Source organism: Tribolium madens, unplaced genomic scaffold, assembly GCF_015345945.1.
Source record: "Tribolium madens isolate multiple individuals breed KSU strain unplaced genomic scaffold, Tmad_KSU_1.1 Scaffold_71;HRSCAF=194;Tcas5.2_LG6, whole genome shotgun sequence".
Taxonomy (NCBI): domain Eukaryota; kingdom Metazoa; phylum Arthropoda; class Insecta; order Coleoptera; family Tenebrionidae; genus Tribolium; species Tribolium madens.
The window spans coordinates 3,840,425-3,857,298 of NW_025401041.1; the positions used below are offsets into that span (position 1 = coordinate 3,840,425).

General features: G+C 37.4%; 5 protein-coding genes across 10 annotated transcripts; 3 read left to right on the forward strand and 2 right to left on the reverse strand.

Moving 5' to 3' along the window:
- The first annotated feature begins 752 nt into the window (after positions 1-752).
- LOC123009257 (phosphate carrier protein, mitochondrial-like) lies at positions 753-2,603 on the forward strand. 2 transcript variants are annotated; one of them, XM_044405443.1, is made up of 4 exons: positions 753-911; positions 1,246-1,466; positions 1,519-1,739; positions 1,791-2,603. In XM_044405443.1, the coding sequence occupies exons 2-4, from the start codon at positions 1,274-1,276 to the stop codon at positions 2,448-2,450; spliced, it is 1,074 nt and encodes a 357-aa protein (XP_044261378.1). In that variant the 5' UTR covers positions 753-911; positions 1,246-1,273; the 3' UTR covers positions 2,451-2,603. The 2 variants fall into 2 exon arrangements, with proteins under 2 accessions (XP_044261378.1, XP_044261379.1); XM_044405444.1 differs by having other exon boundaries at positions 873-911; positions 1,254-1,466.
- Positions 2,604-3,900: 1,297 nt separating this feature from the next.
- On the reverse strand, positions 3,901-5,800 carry LOC123009245 (zinc finger protein 808-like). The gene is made up of 3 exons (XM_044405422.1): positions 5,566-5,800; positions 5,353-5,514; positions 3,901-5,301 (listed from the first exon to the last, which is right to left on the reverse strand). Exons 1-3 carry the CDS (start codon positions 5,707-5,709, stop codon positions 4,093-4,095), a joined length of 1,515 nt encoding a protein of 504 aa, XP_044261357.1. The 5' UTR covers positions 5,710-5,800; the 3' UTR covers positions 3,901-4,092.
- An 879-nt stretch (positions 5,801-6,679) lies between these two features.
- Positions 6,680-10,239, forward strand: LOC123009252. Its single transcript, XM_044405437.1, has 5 exons — positions 6,680-6,838; positions 8,863-9,310; positions 9,361-9,507; positions 9,562-9,769; positions 9,816-10,239. Exons 1-5 carry the CDS (start codon positions 6,805-6,807, stop codon positions 10,128-10,130), a joined length of 1,152 nt encoding a protein of 383 aa, XP_044261372.1. The 5' UTR covers positions 6,680-6,804; the 3' UTR covers positions 10,131-10,239.
- Positions 10,240-10,447: 208 nt separating this feature from the next.
- On the forward strand, positions 10,448-13,473 carry LOC123009246 (cytochrome P450 6k1-like). 2 transcript variants are annotated; one of them, XM_044405423.1, is made up of 6 exons: positions 10,448-10,544; positions 10,799-11,681; positions 11,729-12,575; positions 12,629-12,844; positions 12,892-13,143; positions 13,194-13,473. In XM_044405423.1, exons 3-6 carry the CDS (start codon positions 11,729-11,731, stop codon positions 13,358-13,360), a joined length of 1,482 nt encoding a protein of 493 aa, XP_044261358.1. In that variant the 5' UTR covers positions 10,448-10,544; positions 10,799-11,681; the 3' UTR covers positions 13,361-13,473. The 2 variants fall into 2 exon arrangements, with proteins under 2 accessions (XP_044261358.1, XP_044261359.1); XM_044405424.1 differs by lacking the exon at positions 10,448-10,544 and having other exon boundaries at positions 10,794-11,681.
- A 250-nt stretch (positions 13,474-13,723) lies between these two features.
- LOC123009249 (adiponectin receptor protein) lies at positions 13,724-16,536 on the reverse strand. Of its 4 annotated transcripts, none has more exons than XM_044405431.1 (4): positions 16,338-16,536; positions 15,876-16,134; positions 14,978-15,235; positions 13,724-14,921 (listed from the first exon to the last, which is right to left on the reverse strand). In XM_044405431.1, exons 2-4 carry the CDS (start codon positions 16,117-16,119, stop codon positions 14,245-14,247), a joined length of 1,179 nt encoding a protein of 392 aa, XP_044261366.1. In that variant the 5' UTR covers positions 16,120-16,134; positions 16,338-16,536; the 3' UTR covers positions 13,724-14,244. The 4 variants fall into 4 exon arrangements, with proteins under 4 accessions (XP_044261366.1, XP_044261365.1, XP_044261364.1 ...); XM_044405430.1 differs by having other exon boundaries at positions 15,876-16,145; positions 16,318-16,535; XM_044405429.1 differs by having other exon boundaries at positions 16,318-16,526.
- Positions 16,537-16,874: the final 338 nt, after the last annotated feature.

Genomic DNA, 16,874 nt, shown 5'->3' on the forward strand with positions numbered 1-16,874 from the left:
TAATTTAACGGAATTGGTCGTTCATGGGATGTTGTCACTTGTCTATAGTGGCAAATGGTTAGAATACATTTTATTGATTTTATTTAATTATAACCAATTAAATCAAAAAAGTGTTATATCAGTACTTTGGTTAATCGTAAAGAAATATACAAAGTTATTTCTAACGTTACATCTTAATATCATCTCTTTTTTGTTTTTTACGATTAAAAAAACAACGAATAATTTGTTGTTTATTTTTCAGAATAAATATATAGGTACATACCACGGGAAGTTTTTCTGTCAAGTAGGCATGTCAAATGCCAACCCGTATTTTTTGACATATGTCTGGAAATAAATTTAGATTTCCTGCCTTAATTTACTATAAAAATTATTGTAACATTTCTCAGTTGTCGTTAAGACATTTTATTTTCTACAGACACATGTTCTAAATTTCTACGCTTGTTTGATAGAAAGAATTTTTCATCTGCCTATATAATAAATGAAATGGATCACAACAAAATTTATAACCTTTAAAAATACTAAACTTCTTCCTTTTAAAATAACCAAAAAAAATTTGAATCCAAAAATGTTATAAATATTTTTATAAATATAAAAAACTCAAATTTTACTTATTTTTAACCAACAATCATTAAAAAATAGCGGAGGGACAATTCCGATGAACTAATTTCTCTTAATTCTCGTCTCCAGCAAGAAAATTGTATCAAAAGAATAAAATAAAAGACCAAATTATCTCTGGGTGTGTTCCAAAAATAACCAAAATCGTGACCTGTCCCCAAGGCTCCTTGCATAATTTTTATGTCAAACACGTGACCTTGATCAATGTCCACGTGCACTTGCGCAATACAGCGCCATATGACCAGCAGCGGCGAAGACGGAAACCACCTTCACGGGGTTGCAGCCATTGTTGCCAGGTGAGTCTTACATTTTCTCCCGTTTTCATCCCTTTACAAACCTTTTAATCAACCCGCATTTGTCACAAATCTTATTTTTCTATTCTTGAATCAAAAATTAGAGAAAATTTCTCAATTTTTTAGTGCTAAATGTCCCAATTGTAATATTATGTAACATTTCACATATTTGACTCAATTTCGCAAATTTCTCATTTAATTCAATTAAAATCAGGGTGGTTTACAGTCAATTTAATCGAGTTTTGTGGTTATGTAACCGGGAAAAATCGATCAAGTGGTCCTTGACATACGTCACAAAATTGAGGTTATGTTCGTGGAAAATTTACGTAATTTTCAGTTTTCCAGGACGTTTTAAGTGAATCACGATGTTCTCCTCGTTTCTATCACGTGCGATGTGTCAAAATGGGGCCCCCAGCGAAACCCCGCAAGAAATGGGGCTAGTCAAGTCCCTCGTCGCTGGAAGGACAATAGCGGCTGCTTCAGCAGCCGCCAAGACTGCGGAAGGAGACAGTTGCGAGTTTGGGTCCGCTCACTACTTCGCCCTCTGTGGCATAGGAGGTGAATCAAAGTAAAAATTGTAAAAACTCGATACAATTTGAATTTTTATCAGGTATCTTGTCTTGTGGTATCACACATACGGCCATTGTACCCCTCGATCTGGTCAAATGCCGGATTCAAGTCGACCCTAACAAGTACAAGAACGTTTTCACCGGTTTTAAGGTCACAATGAAAGAGGATGGGTTCAAGGGGTTGGCTTTGGGATGGGCCCCCACGTTCTTTGGGTACTCGGCACAAGGGTTGTGCAAGTTTGGTTTGTACGAAGTCTTCAAGGTTTGTGTTACTCACAAGTTGTTTGGTTGGTGTCCCTGACTGGTTTTTTAGGTATTTTACACTGACTTGATCGGTGATGAAAACGCCTTCTTGTACCGCACTTGGCTCTACTTGGGGGCTAGTGCCTCAGCCGAGTTCTTCGCCGACATCGCCCTGTCGCCTATGGAGGCTGCTAAAGTCAAAATCCAGACTTCCCCCGGCTTCGCCACCACCCTGCGCACCGCTTTCCCCAAAATCTACGCCGAAGAAGGCGTCAATGGCTTCTACAAGAGTTTGGTCCCACTGTGGATGCGTCAAATTCCCTACACCATGATGAAGTTTGCTTGTTTCGAGCGAACGGTCGAATTATTGTACAAACATGTGGTACCAAAGCCCCGTTCGGAGTGCACCAAGGGCGAGCAATTGATTGTCACGTTCGCCGCTGGGTACATCGCCGGCGTCTTTTGCGCTATTGTGAGTCATCCTGCCGATACTGTCGTCTCTAAGTTGAACCAAGAGAAGGGCTCGTCGGCCCTCGAAGCCGCCAAGAAGTTGGGAATGGCTGGATTGTGGAAGGGGCTCACGCCTAGGATCGTTATGATTGGTACATTGACGGCATTGCAGTGGTTCATTTATGATGCGTTCAAGGTCGCGATGCGTATGCCGCGTCCACCACCACCGGAAATGCCCGAATCACTTAAAAAGAGATTACAAGCCGAAGGCAAATTGTAAAAATAATTATTTGTATTTTAATTAACAGTATTTCCGGATAGAAAAAACAATTGTGGCGTTCATTTGTTATGTCAAGTTCTGTTACCTAGATTGTAAATAGAGCTAAAGATCGTAAATTATTCTGTTTTAATCAATAAAAGGCCCCAAACTTCATATCGTGTTTTATTTCAAGCTGCTATTACGAAAATAGTGAAATAGAGGGAGACCTCACTGGGGTTCGTCATAGCCTCTTACTCTACACTTATTGAATATCTCAAAAACGATTCATCGTAGAGTATTTTAACCTATTGCAGCGTGTTCAGTGCATGATTTTACGCCCAGAATTATTTAATCTAAGCATTTATTTTGTTGAAATACAGCGTGATCATTTAGGACTGTTTAGGTTGGCAACAAATTTGAAAGTATTTTTCTTAATAAGTTGTTACACTGCAACCGGATACCGGTTTGCTTGACAAATACTTGACGTACAACCAACCCCTCAAGATTGTTAATCAGAAGCATACTCCAGTGTTTGTTTTTTTTTTAATTAAAGTCAGGACTGCCAACATATTCATTCATTCTTGATCACTTATTGTGAATTGATTTAAAGTCGCCATTTAATTTATAATTTATAGCAGCCATTTAATTTATTGTAAAGTTGGTGACCCCTAGCCCGCCACCTCTAGTGTGTGGGTTGGCAGCAGAAGTAACTAAATTGTGTCAACAATTGTGATGGGCGCAGTGGATATATATCCCTAAGAAACAATTGGATGTTTAAAGTCGGATTCACACAACTCAATTTTTAGAAATTTACACAAAGAAGTGACCGCGTTGTCTGGTTAAAACGTATGCAACTACACATACACGCGTGTGTGTGTATGTCTACTACACCAACCTTAAAAAAAGTAAAAATAAAGCGCGCAAATTCAAATCTTGAAATTTCGAACGTGAATATCTGTCGAAATGTATACGTCGCACGTAAAAATGAAGTATGTAAAAAAAGATGCGCAATGAAAGGTTCTATCAAACGGTTTAGTCGAATTTGATTTTGGCGATCTCGCTTAGGAAAAACAAAATACCAACCATATTTTATATTTTTGAAATCTATGCTTTTAGCTGAGATGTGTGAGACGTGACACGATAGGGTTATTTTTGGTTTGAAAACCACACCCAAAATGTTTTTTTCTACAATGCAACTTGTTTTACGTAGGGTTATGAATGAAGAAAAAAAATCCCATAATTTGAAATTTATTGGTCGAATAAAAACCGAGATATTGAATTAATTGGATGTCAAAACGTTTTTTTTTATGTTGAGTGTTCACTATTTGACTCTCGTAAGTTTTCTGAATCTTGTCAATTAAATTCATTAAATTGAATACATTAAATTCACTGGTTGTGTACATTTTCAAATTCTCCTTATTACCTTTTAACTTTTAATAATAATACAAATCGCAGCAAATAATAAAACCCATTTTTCAGTCTAATTTATTAAACTCAAACACATCATATTTACAAAAAGAGAACCTTACGATACGAATAAATAATAAAAGGACTAGCTTCTGTAATGTCATTGGTCGTTACGCATCTAATAAATAAAATAAATAAATAAAATACTAAGTTTGTACCATGAGATTATACAATAATTAAAGCTCGCAAACACGTCCTACGTCTTTAACACATTCCAAACATTCGCCAAACTACACCTATCACTATCATGCGTCAATTTATGCGCCAGATAATAATGCTTCATCACGAACTGTTTCTGACAAATATCGCACGTGTAACTCGCTTGTTTATCATGCGTTTTCTTATGTTTCAACAAATTATCATTACGCGAAAAACTCTTATCGCATATATTACAAGTGAAGTTTTTCTGACCACTATGCGACGTCATGTGTCTCAAAAGATGCTCCTTTCGCATAAAACTCTTATTGCAATTCTCGCAAGTGTAGGGCCGAAAACCGGTGTGAAGTTTGACGTGTTGGTAGAGATGTTCGCGCCGTTTGAAACTCTTCTGACAAATCTCACAAACGTGCGATTTGATTATTTGGTTGTTTACCTGAGTCGATTGGGGGATTTCCTCGGGTGTTATCACTTTTGATGGCTGGTTGTTCGTAACCGGAAAATTGTTACGCGGGTAGTTCTGTGACTGATTCAAGTCCTGGCTTAATACGTTTAAATTAACAGTAGATGGCTCTAGTGCTGAATTACAAATGACGTTAGGTGTAGTCACTATGTTATTACTTAGACTAGGTGTATACAAATTATTACTATAACCGTTAAAAGTGTTTTGATTGAATTCAGGCAAATTGTTGAAAATGACTGAAGGATTCAACTTATCCTCGACTTTGATTGCATAAGCGAATTTATTTTGGTTGTTTTTTATTTGTTGTTTATCGTATTTTTGTCCAGTGTCATAATTACTTTCAACTTCGTTATTTGTGAGATCAATTTTGATAATCGGTTCCTCTTTTTCCTTTTTCCCGGCTTTAATACAGTTTTTTTTCTGCAAGTTGGCTTGATTTATCAACGACTCAAAATCAACCAATTGTGCTATATTCAAAACCTCTCCATTCGCGTTCACTACTACGTTACTCAAACCTTCATTTTTCGGTACTGTCTTGATAGCCCCCAAACTGATGGTGTTGAGGTTATAACCGACTTGTCCCTGAACCGGATTTTGGGCAATTTTTTCCGCTTTGACGACTTTATTATCAATGGGTTGATTTGTGACAATTGCTGGTAATTGAAGGGTGTAAAAGGGCACATGCTCGACTGGTTTCACTTCAGTAAAAGTGTTAACTGCCGTTGAGGTCGTCGGTTCAGGTTGTGGGGGCGCTGTACATTTCGTCGCTGTATCTTTGATGTACACCTGAAATTGGCGAGTTAGTGTCTCAAGGGGGCGACTCTGACAAGTGTCAACCTTGCCCGACTTTTTAAAATCCTCCGTATACCTGAAATTTTTGAAATAACTAGAAAGCATGCTCTCGGAACTGACGCATTCTTGACGAAACGAGTAGCAAACTTCCAATGTTCGAAGACATTTTGAACACACAACTTTCGGTAAAAAGTCATTCTCGCAGACCTACCAACAAGGGGGTTAAAAACAAATGGGTAAAAAAACACAAATACTCACGGTTAAGGATAGACAACTTTGGATTTTGTTTTGTAATTGGATTTTACGACCCTCTTCTTGAAATATGTGAGTTTTGTCTTTTTGTTGGTTTGTCGCGCATAGTCTACACAATTCGTAGAAATTGACGCGTTTGTAACCCGACATGACTCAATTTTGACCCGGTTTTACATTTATTTCGGGTTTATTGATAATTATTTACATAAATGTCAATTTTTAAATGACAGCTGACGACGCCGATGCGCCAGCGCCTCTCGCGCCGGACGCCACAACTAACACATTTTTAAACAGAACAAAATCACAGAATTTGCTAGCATTTCGTTAAAAAAAAGAATTTAAGACCATAAACGCAAAAACTAAAGTAAATTCGACTACTTACCTCGAAATAAAAATAATTCCGTTGACAGCAGCCCACTACGAAACTAAATTAAAATCACCAAAATCACAAAAAAGTCGCAAAAAATAATGCACAAACATAAATCGAAACAAAAAAAAACAAAATAACAACGTTTGAATAAGAAATCAACAAAACACGTCCAAAATTTGCGGTTTTTTGACAAACAAATTTGAAAAAGCGCACCTGGCGGCGAAAAGCCAAACTAAACGAACAGGACCGGCTTCAGGAATAATATTGTTTCAACTTTTTGCTAAAATTTAGAAATAATATTAATTAAAAATTTAATTGGTTAAAATATTTAAAAACATTAAACTTTGTTTATACCAGCAGTAAATTTAAAAAAATTGCAATTTTAACAAATAGGGAAAAAAATTATAACAAATAATAAACAAAAACTTCAAACATTGACAAAAAATAATCTTCATTTAATTCTAGAAAAAACGTTTACAAAACATATACATTTATTAGCTCCACCCTAATTCCAATTTGGCCCCGCCCACTACAGTTTAAAACATCTGCAAAGCCATCCCCATCGATCATTTTTATCGTTTTCAACGTTTATTTACATTCCGCCTCTTCCTTAAACGAATTAAGTTTTCCAATAAGCAGCAATCAATTATTAAACCTTTCCCACCACCTTATTTACATTCGAGAGGGGGTAAAAGTGGACAAGTGCTTTTGATGGAAAGGGTCATTGTTGCGTGGCCTCTCCATCGATTGTTACAGATTTCTCGACCGTAAAACTTTATTCGTGTGTTGACCACAAACTGTGAAGGTGATGGTACCGATCTAGTTGGCGCAGACGAAAACAAAAGTGACTTGTTTTTGTTATACAGGCCGACTTGATGACAGTTTTTTTGGATATCTTTACCAGAACGCGTATGTATTATTGTTATCTTTATTATTAGCAATAGTTTATACAGCGAATTGGAAAATTATATAAATATATGGAAAAAAAATGATAAAGTTATTAGAGATTAAAAATGTAGTTTTAATTGTAATAAATCGATAAAATTAAAAATGAATTTAAATAAATTTTTAAAACACATCGCACGTCACCGGATGACAGTCACGTTTGCGACAAATTAATTTGAAATTTCACGATTTTGACCGTTCCGGAGAGCAATTCCATTGATAAAATGCAAGTTCAGTGACATTTCAATACGAATATTGACTCGATTACAGTAATTACCCCCGTACTTACCTTAGCCAATACATATTTTAGGATTGTTAAAAGGGTGAATCACCCTCATCAATTTCAATTGTTTTCGTTACGCTTTTGATTTGTTTTATTTAATTAGAGAAAGCGAAAGTTGCAAACAATGTCAGAATGTTATTTAAAGACGGGAAGTTTCGTAATTGGTTCAAGATGGATCCGGAAATGAATCTTGGCTTAAGATCAACCGGAAAATTATCTGAGTCACATGACAAAAATTTCAATTCCGATTGTTTAAAATAATTACAGTCACGGCCTTGAGTTTTGCAAATATTTTCATTACTTTTTCCGGTGTCATCAGTCACTAGATGAGCTATAATTACAATTTTTCGAAAAAAGATCAAATCGGCGGGTGAATACGCCCCTCCTTATTGTCAACATAGCCCCGCCCCCTAGCTGTGTTATATTCTTTCACAATACTGTGCGCAATTTCTATTTTCAAATCAAATCCGCATTAGCCAAACACCCAGTCCGTTTCTTGCCGGTTTTCCCCCGAAATGTCCCCACAAGCAACTTGGTCGCCCATTTCCGGTCATTGCCGGTATCGAATGTGGCACGCAACAGAGGGTCGTTAAAGTTTGACCCTTTTATACAGTGACCCCGACGTCAATAAATCGCAAAAATTCAATTTTATTCTGCGAACCCCCGATGTGACCTTGGATAAGGGGTTGAACGTTTCCATCAGGAGTCACATCGAAAAAAAAACCTGACTCATTCGGTTTTTTATTTCACCTTGGAATCGTTTGTGCTTATGAACCGTTACGTGTTTGAACTTTTTTTTAACCGGTTTTTCGTGAAAATATTTTCTGCATTGCGATAATTAGTCGGTTTTAAGACGTCTACCATGAAACTCATCAGATTTAGCATGAAACGTGCAATTTAAACTTTTCAGACGAAGAAGAGTCTATAAATTTTTTTCAGAGATTTAGGTTAGAGATAACGCGCCATGTTGTGACGTGCAAGATCACGTGATAACCAATCGACAAATTGGAATTGGAAGTGACCTTAATTAATGTCGCGGGGAAAATTGCACGAATTTCACGGGGGTGGTTTTGGGGCTGAGAGGAATGCACGAAAAGTGATTTTTGATTGGAAAATTGCCTTGACCTGCTTGACACTGCAGCAAAAACTTGATCAAGTCGTGCGATAAGTTTGTTACGTTGGCAAGATTGTTATGAATTGGACATGATGGTGCCAACTTGATTGTTTTCTAATTAGGTTTTTGTCTCAATTTACAACATTTAACAGAAAAACTATAAGTTGTACTTTTATTGCAAAAATTCAACCGAAACAATCAAGTTACCACAACCCGACTTAAAATTACTTTAAACTTACCCAAAATTCTAGTTAAAGCTGAATTTTAGGCTTTGGTAGCACAAAAACAACTTAAAATGACAGTAAGTATTAAAAAAACGCGATGAATTAAGCACTTTTCTTGTAAATTTGTTAAACAAAATAAACACACGCTATCAAATTGTCTTAAATTGAAAAAACGCTACCAACCCAAGAAAAACACAATTACTAGATTTCAACGTTTTAACCTCCTAAAATAATTAATTTTATTAATTGTCAATTGGTTATTAATTTTAATCCATCATCTGGCGCCTAGTAGTAGTTTGAACAACAGAAATATAGATTTATTAAATAGGATGCACAACCTAACCAAATGAAAATCCCCATTTTTTAGGAACCCCCGAAATGTTGTTCTTGTACCCCATACTTTTTATTCTTCCTGCAATGGCTTCAGCTCGTATTGATTGCTCGAGAGAGTCCTACGACGAGTGTATTCGAATAGCTGATCCTTTGGTCAAACAGCCCCATTTGATATTCCCTGATAACATGAACGACATTGACATTGTATGCAGAACTTGGAATAAATTCGTTGATTGTTTGAAATACTACACCGATAATTGTTTCACTGAACAACAAAGACGTCAGTTTAATAAAGCAGTGGAAGATTCGATTGAAAGTGTGCACCAGATGTGTGTACAACCCAGCTACCAGAAAGAGTACCTCCAATACGCCCCATGTATCAAAAGTACCATCACAGAACCCGTCCATTGTGGCTCGCAGTATAATCTTCTTGTGGACCAAGTCGCTCAAGGTGAAATCATCTCAAAATCGACTTTGTGTTGGTAAGCCTGAGTGTAGTTTCTTTGGATTGTAAGTGTCACGTGACTTTTAGCTCACATGACCGCTTCAAGCAGTGTATTTTGAGAGAAACGCGCCGATTATGTGACCGAAACGCCGCCGAAGGCCCCGCCTTAAAATTTGCAACTCATATAATCGACAAGGCTTTGAGTTTCCTCCAAGACCAATGTTACAACTACATGTAAGCCCACGTGACTTCTTATGTCAAATAAGCCACGCCTTTTCGTGTTTCTAGCCCTAATTCCGGCGATTGCACAACTCTCACCACCGATTCACAACCCTTTTCCGACCCTTTATCAATCTCAACGTCATCTAGCGAAGTTTACCCGTGGAGCACCATCCAAGACATCGCCCCGAAAGAAATCCCTCCATCACGGGTAACTCCTCCGAAACCGTCCACAACTTCAACATGGCTGCCATCGTCCAGTATGACTCCAAACTCGGTAAATCCCCGACGAAAACAACAAAAATTTTATTTAGTGATTGTAGGAAGCTTCCCCCACCCAAATGCTAGGTTCTCGGACACGCCCCGCATCTTTTGGTCGAGCAAGCAGTTGGTCGGACACGCCCACGGGGATGTCTACAACTCCATCCTCGCGTCCTGATTGGGCAACAGTGGCGAGTTGGAGCCCTCAGAGTGAGAGTGATAAGACCACCACGTGGTATCCGGCTGCTGGTACCGAACTGGGGAACCAAGTTGAAGAACCCAACCAGCAAGGGCTGACCAAACCCAGGAATGGGGCCGCGACAAAGGGGTTAGGTGTGGCTGTGGCCCTTTTGGCGGCGATAGGGCTTCTAGGGTAGGCCAAGGGCGAAGGAAGGAAGTACAAGAGCAATAATTTATTTTGACAGCACTAGTCAGATTACCAAATAGTCCGATGTACTTGATTTTAATAAACTTATTATTTTCTGATCAGTAGTTTCATTGTTTAATTATAAATATTTGTTAAGTACAGTTGGAAACAAAATATCTTGGTCATTCATTTGAACGTTAAAGCTTGAATTACACTAAAGTATCGGAAAAGTGACGACCAAAGTATTTTGCCTCCAACTGTACAGTTTATTTATAAACGTGCAGACAACCAGTAATACGACACAGTTTTGTGGTTGCCTATGTTAAAGTTGTTTTTATGATTAAACTTATCACAATCAAATAAACAACGTGTGTTTGATCTAAAGTGCCAATTATCTAATTTGTTTGGTTGGTACACACATAAGGTGAGACGTTTTCTTAATTGTTGAAAACTTTTAACAAATCTCTTGTCGCATCAAGTTTGAATTTTTTTATCATATAAAAACAATTCTATTATTAAAAAATGTTTATTTGGTTAGATTTTTTACAATTCAGTGACAATTATCTTCTACACTTGTTACAAAATTTTATTTAATTAATATCTAATTAAAAAATTTGGTTCCTCAATAGGATTTCTAATAAATTTTGATAAACAACACACTTTTGTTTATTTGCCTAGTGTGATAAGATGGCATCGCAGACACCCCCCATCATCCACTTCTTCAGATGCAACCTTTGCCCTTACAGGAGCAAATTTGAAACAACAATAAAACAACATTCAAAACTGCACAAAGTGAAAAAACCTTTCAGTTGTTCCCAACCACTGGATCAGAAAATGGCAAAAACCAAACCGAAATGGCGTTTCAAAATCAAGCTGAAACAACCCAAAAAACCGTTCAATTGTCAGCTGTGCCCATACAATGCTACTAAAAAGGAGTATTTAACCAGACACATCCTACACACACATATGCCACTGGAAAATGTTGAGTGGTTTCAATGTCCATTTTGTGAGCACAAATCCAAACGCAAGTATAATTTAAAGATGCACATTGCCAGACACCAGAATTAGCGCCATCTGGTGGCCGGAAGTCGGCAATTTGGCCGCCTTAAGAGTTGTTAACTTGTTAAGTAATTCGTTTAATAAAATTTTTTATTTGCTTATTACCAGACTTAGTATCATTCAATTTGTGGGCTCTTTGACTTCTTATCGTTGACACTATGTCAGCTATTATTTAATTACTGTGATTAAAATATCAATTATTGAGGTATAGGGGAGAGGCGGGACGCGCAAAGTGTTATAGTATTGCCAAAACTCTTTTGACCAGTAAAGGTGTTTTTGTGCCTTTGATTGGTCCTCAAAGGGGTGATAAAACGTCAATTTGTCCGACTCAGAAAGTTGATAAACGCCAAAAAATTAAGTTTTTACCCACCATCCCCTAGATTTTGAAACGGAATTGGCGACTTGTTTATTTGAAGACATTAAGAAATAAAAGATAAATTTTTATCCACATCAAGTGAAATTTTCAGTAATGACTTGACTTTTGTTACGCTACGATTTCAAGGTGAGTTCGCCCTCGACGCCCCTAAAACAATAACAAAACTCTTCCAGATGTTCCTCATCTATGTTGCAAGTTTTTTCCTCCTGCTTTACTACATTTACGCCAAAAATTACAATTATTGGCAGTCGAGAAACGTCCCTACCGACAAGCCCTTCCTCTGCTTTGGCAGTTTCTACAACATCGCTGTGCGCAAAGAGCACATTTTTGAGCGAATCCGCACCATTTACAATCAATTTTCGACCCCCTATGTCGGCATTTACATTTTCCACCAGCCGGTGTTGCTGATCCGGAGTCCGGAAATCCTCCGGAAGGTGCTCGTCAAAGACTTCGACAAGTTCACCAATCGGAATATTGCCACGAACGAGGCTGCCGATCCGTTGGCTTTCCACACACTTTTCATCTCCAAAGATGCAGTCTGGAGAAGTCTCCGGGCGAAATTATCCCCGGTTTTCACTTCCGGAAAAATGAAGTTGATGTTTCCGTTAATGCAGGAGTGTGTCGATGACTTGCACCGGTTTTTGGGGGAAAACACCGAAGAAATTGACGTGAAAATAACAATGAAGAAATATTCTGTTGATATAATCTCCACATGTGCCTTTGGGATTAACACCTATTGTTTCCAGAATGACAATTCTGAAATTTTGAAAATGGCGACTCAATTAGTTGATTTCAAATCGCTGATTCGGAGTATCTCGATTTTCAGTTTCTTTTTCATGCCGAGTTTCGTGGATATTTTTAGACTGACTTTCGCCGATAAAACAGCCTCGGATTATCTCTTAAACGTGTTTAAAACAACACTTCAAGAGAGAGAAAAAAAGAAAATTATCAGAAACGACTTTATTGACCTTTTGAATAATTTGCGCAAAACTGAAACAATCACCGATGGTTACAAATTCGGTAAATCACACGACACTGACCGTTTATCCGAATATTCGCCATTTTGTTTCCAGATAATGACATCAAAATGGCCGCTCAAGCTATAGCCTTTTTCTCGGCCGGAAACGACACCACTTCAATCACACTAGCCTTGACATGTTACGAATTAGCTTTAAATAAAACAATACAAGATCGTTTAAGACAGGAAGTGACGGAAATCTACAACGAAAGTGAAGCTTTCACTTATGAAAATATTCAGCATATGAAATATCTCGACATGGTTTTGAATGGTAAAAAAACACTTTTGATGGCCAACTCCGTAACCAAATTTTTGTAGAGACGTTGCGGAAGTACCCCCTCGCGCCATTTTTAAACCGGAAATCGGACGTCAAATACACGTTCGAAGAGACCGGTTTTACACTAGATAAAGGAGTTTCGATTATTGTGCCGATTTCAGGCCTACACTACGATCCTGAGTATTATCCTGATCCTGAGAAATATGATCCTGAGCGGTTCAGTGACGAAAATAAGAAAAATCTGACGCCGTATACGTATTTGCCGTTTGGGGAAGGACCGAGAAATTGCATCGGTGCATATGATTAATTTTTATAATTCAAATTTTAATTGAATTAATTGCAGGTCAAAGATTCGCGTTATTGGTCAGTAAAGTGGCGTTAGCATCGATTGTTAAAGATTTTGTTTTTGATGTGACGAAGCGGACCCCTGTGCCGCTCCGTTTCGATCCTGGCTCGCTTTTCGTGCAAAACAGGGGCGGACTCTATTTGAAAGTCTCCAAAGTGCAGTAGTCTACGCCACTGGATTTACTGTCAATAAAAATGTAATTTACTGTCAAAATTGACGTAACCTTAGCCACACACCATCAATTCATTTTTAATAAAGTAACTGAGTCCCAAAACAATTGTTACGAACTTGAAAACTTACTTCTAATTTAAATAATTTCACACTGGATTTTGAGAAATTGAGAAAGTCAAAGTGAATCAAGAAGTGTCAAAAGTGACATTTCAGCAACTAAAACTCCAAAAGAAAATGTGTTCCCATTTGGAACAAAAAAAGAAATATTTTCTGTCATAAAATTGTTGTTTTCGCATCCTGTACGAAAAAAATCAAGGAAAAATTTGGTTCCCAGGATGACAAAAAACACATTTTTGGTCACATGATGTATTTCCATGTCCAACATTACAATTTATTTAAAAACAATAACCTACAACAAAATTCAAGTGTAACAATAAATAGAGAGTTTCTACTGAAATTATCACAAAATTGTAAACTAAACTACAGCGAAATTTTAATGACACCTGTGAAAAAAAAATTCAAGACCCAGATAAGTACAGATAAAACACCTAAAAATATATCTAAATTCAGTATCATTTTTTTTTATACAATATTGATATATAATAGTAATAGTAATACACTTACAAGAGGATATACCTTTCTCAAAAATGTTGGTGATAATAGCAAAATATATTTTTTTTTCTCATTTTATACTAAGCCTTATCCAAAGCTTGATTAACACTAGGAGTGAACTAAAAACCACCATCTCGAGTCTTGACCGCACTCGTCTGTGACTTGTGCTATATATCTTACACGTAACAATAAACAACCAATGACATAACATAAAGCACAAATCATTAGATTTGCAAAATTTTATTTAGAAAATCAAGATCTTTGGTTAATAAATGGGAATGTCAGGCATTTCGCATTGCCCTATCGTCACCCTGTACATGGCCATCTCTGATATTCCATGATAATGCACGAAAGCGCCCCCTAGTACAAAAACATGGAAAATTTGATGTGAGTGCAACCAGATATCGAATTTCCCGGGGAACCACCTCTCGGGCACTCTCAATGCATACAACATGGCCCCCATGATGTACAACAGCCCCATTAGAATCAACCATCCGAGCGATTTTTGACTCACTTTATTAAACCATCCTTCGACAATCCCATAATGGATGGCTGGGACGATCCCACTGAGACCAAAAGTCATGAAAACAGCCGCCCTGAAGGGCCTCCAACCCGATTCCGAAAACTTGTCCCATAGACTAACCATAATGCTGGTAATCCCCAATGCACAAACCACTGATAAGTAAACCACCTTTGGTCGGAAATGGCAGTAGAACCCATAATACACCCATGGGACAAACGACCCCATTATCAACATGGCAATCCCGCAATAATCCAGTTTAGAAAACAACTTTCCGATAAATTGCGAATGACAGTTGACTGTGTGGAACATAAACGACATCCCGAGGCAGATGATAGCCCCCGCGAAGAACGCCCCAAAGACAATCTTCTCCTGAAGCTCGATTTCCATCGATGGTCGCATCAGGAAAAAGATAGCGATAGCTGGAAATAACAGTTGAAGAAAGAGATAACAAACATTGATTGTCATTTGTTTGTACCTATGAATGCCACGCATCCAAGAAGGTGTGTCCAAATATTTGCGGTTTCGGTGTGGATGCGAAAAATGCTTTTGAAACAAGCACGGAAACTGGGAAGTGGGGGTCGATGGCCGAAAATAAGGAAATCGTTGTCTTGGAGCCAAGCTGGAAGGTTGCGGAAGTGACAAACCGACCAACCAGCTTGAAGCATCTTACGGACCACGTGTTCGGCCTGGCTGGCGGCATTGTGGGCAAGTGTGGTGATGTCGAGCTCATCACCTACAAAAAATTAAGAAAAACAGTCTTTTTGTTCGAGGGAAAAATTCACTACGCCACTGGAATACAACAAAGACTAGCTGTTTTTTCAGTTAATTTACCATTTTTACAGGCTTCTAATAGTAAAACTTGCAAAGATTTACTTGAAATTCTTTCTTGGATACACCTTTTATTTGTAATTATTTTTGGCAATAATTGCTGATGACACAGCTAATTTGTTGACAAAAATATTCCAAACAAATATACACTTTGACCCTGTCAATTTAACAAATGAAAAAATATAATGCTGACACGGAAAGTTACCTATCTATCTGTGACATTAAGACCCTACTTCTGAGTTTTTTTTTTTTATAAATGTTTGTTTATTCAAGAAAATGCACATTTTGCCGCTCCGAATAAACTAATCAGTATTTGTTTGTTTTGCGTCAAAACTTGCGGTTTTTATCACATTCCCCAAAACTGATTTTGATAATGATACCAGCAATGTAACCTTGAAAAATCAATCTAGTGCGCTGGTCATTCCCGGCCACCTTCAATTATGTACAACTAATGTCAAAACAATTTGTTTCATTGTTTTCAAGCCTACTATAAAAAAACACAACAACAAATACGCATAAAAAAATAAAAACCTAAACTACTCTACCTGTACCTAAAACGGCGGCTTTCAACACATCGCTCATCTCCGAATCGAGCAAATTCTCATCCTCAGGCGTGGAGGGCAAAGGACACCCCACGCAGTCCTCCTCAACAAGCGAATTAACATCGTCGTCTAACAATTCCTTGATCTCGGAAGTGATGGATTCTGTCTCGGGGTCCCAGATCTTCCTCTTGCGCACCCCCATTTCGGCTATGTCGATGGAGTCTTCGGCATCACTGTAGTGCGACATTTTCTCCAATCACAGCTGGAACAAAACTGAACGTCTCGTTCGTTGTCTCGTTGATAACCACGCGTGTTAGTGCCCGAACAAAGGTCAATTTCGGTCAACCTTTGATAACACAAACGGAGAAAGTGCGAATTTTTAACGTCATGAAATGCAAATGGTCACTGCAAAAAATGAAATGTGGGGGCGATAGGGGACACTTACCCGGATTCTGGGGGGCTTACCTCCTGCAGCACGCACTTTTTTTAGAAAACTGACACTGGAAATTTGTAAAATCGTTGACAAGTGGCGAAAATCAGCTGAGTGTGGGGATTGGTAACAAACTACAAACTAGGGACTTTCACCCCGAGGTTGGCGACAAATTTTAAAATAACTCCCAATTTTTGCGATTTCAAACACTATTTATTATTATTATTGTTAAAACAATTAACATTTAAAACGTTTTAATTAATATTAAATTATGCAAATTAAAAAAAAAATTGGTTATGCAACCAGTCATACAATTATTGTTAGACAGACTTAAAAAATCGAAAAATAATTACACTACTTTAAATAAGACAACCAAATAAAACTTTAAAATATGTTTAAACACAAAACGACATAGTCTAAAAATATCAATTAAATTATAGCCCCAATTCATTACAAACTATAGAAATTTTCACTTTTCGCCGTGAGGTTGGCACTAAATTTTTAAATGACTTCAAATTTGTTAGATTTTAAACCCTGATTGTTGCTATTTATTATTTTAATTATTAAGTCAA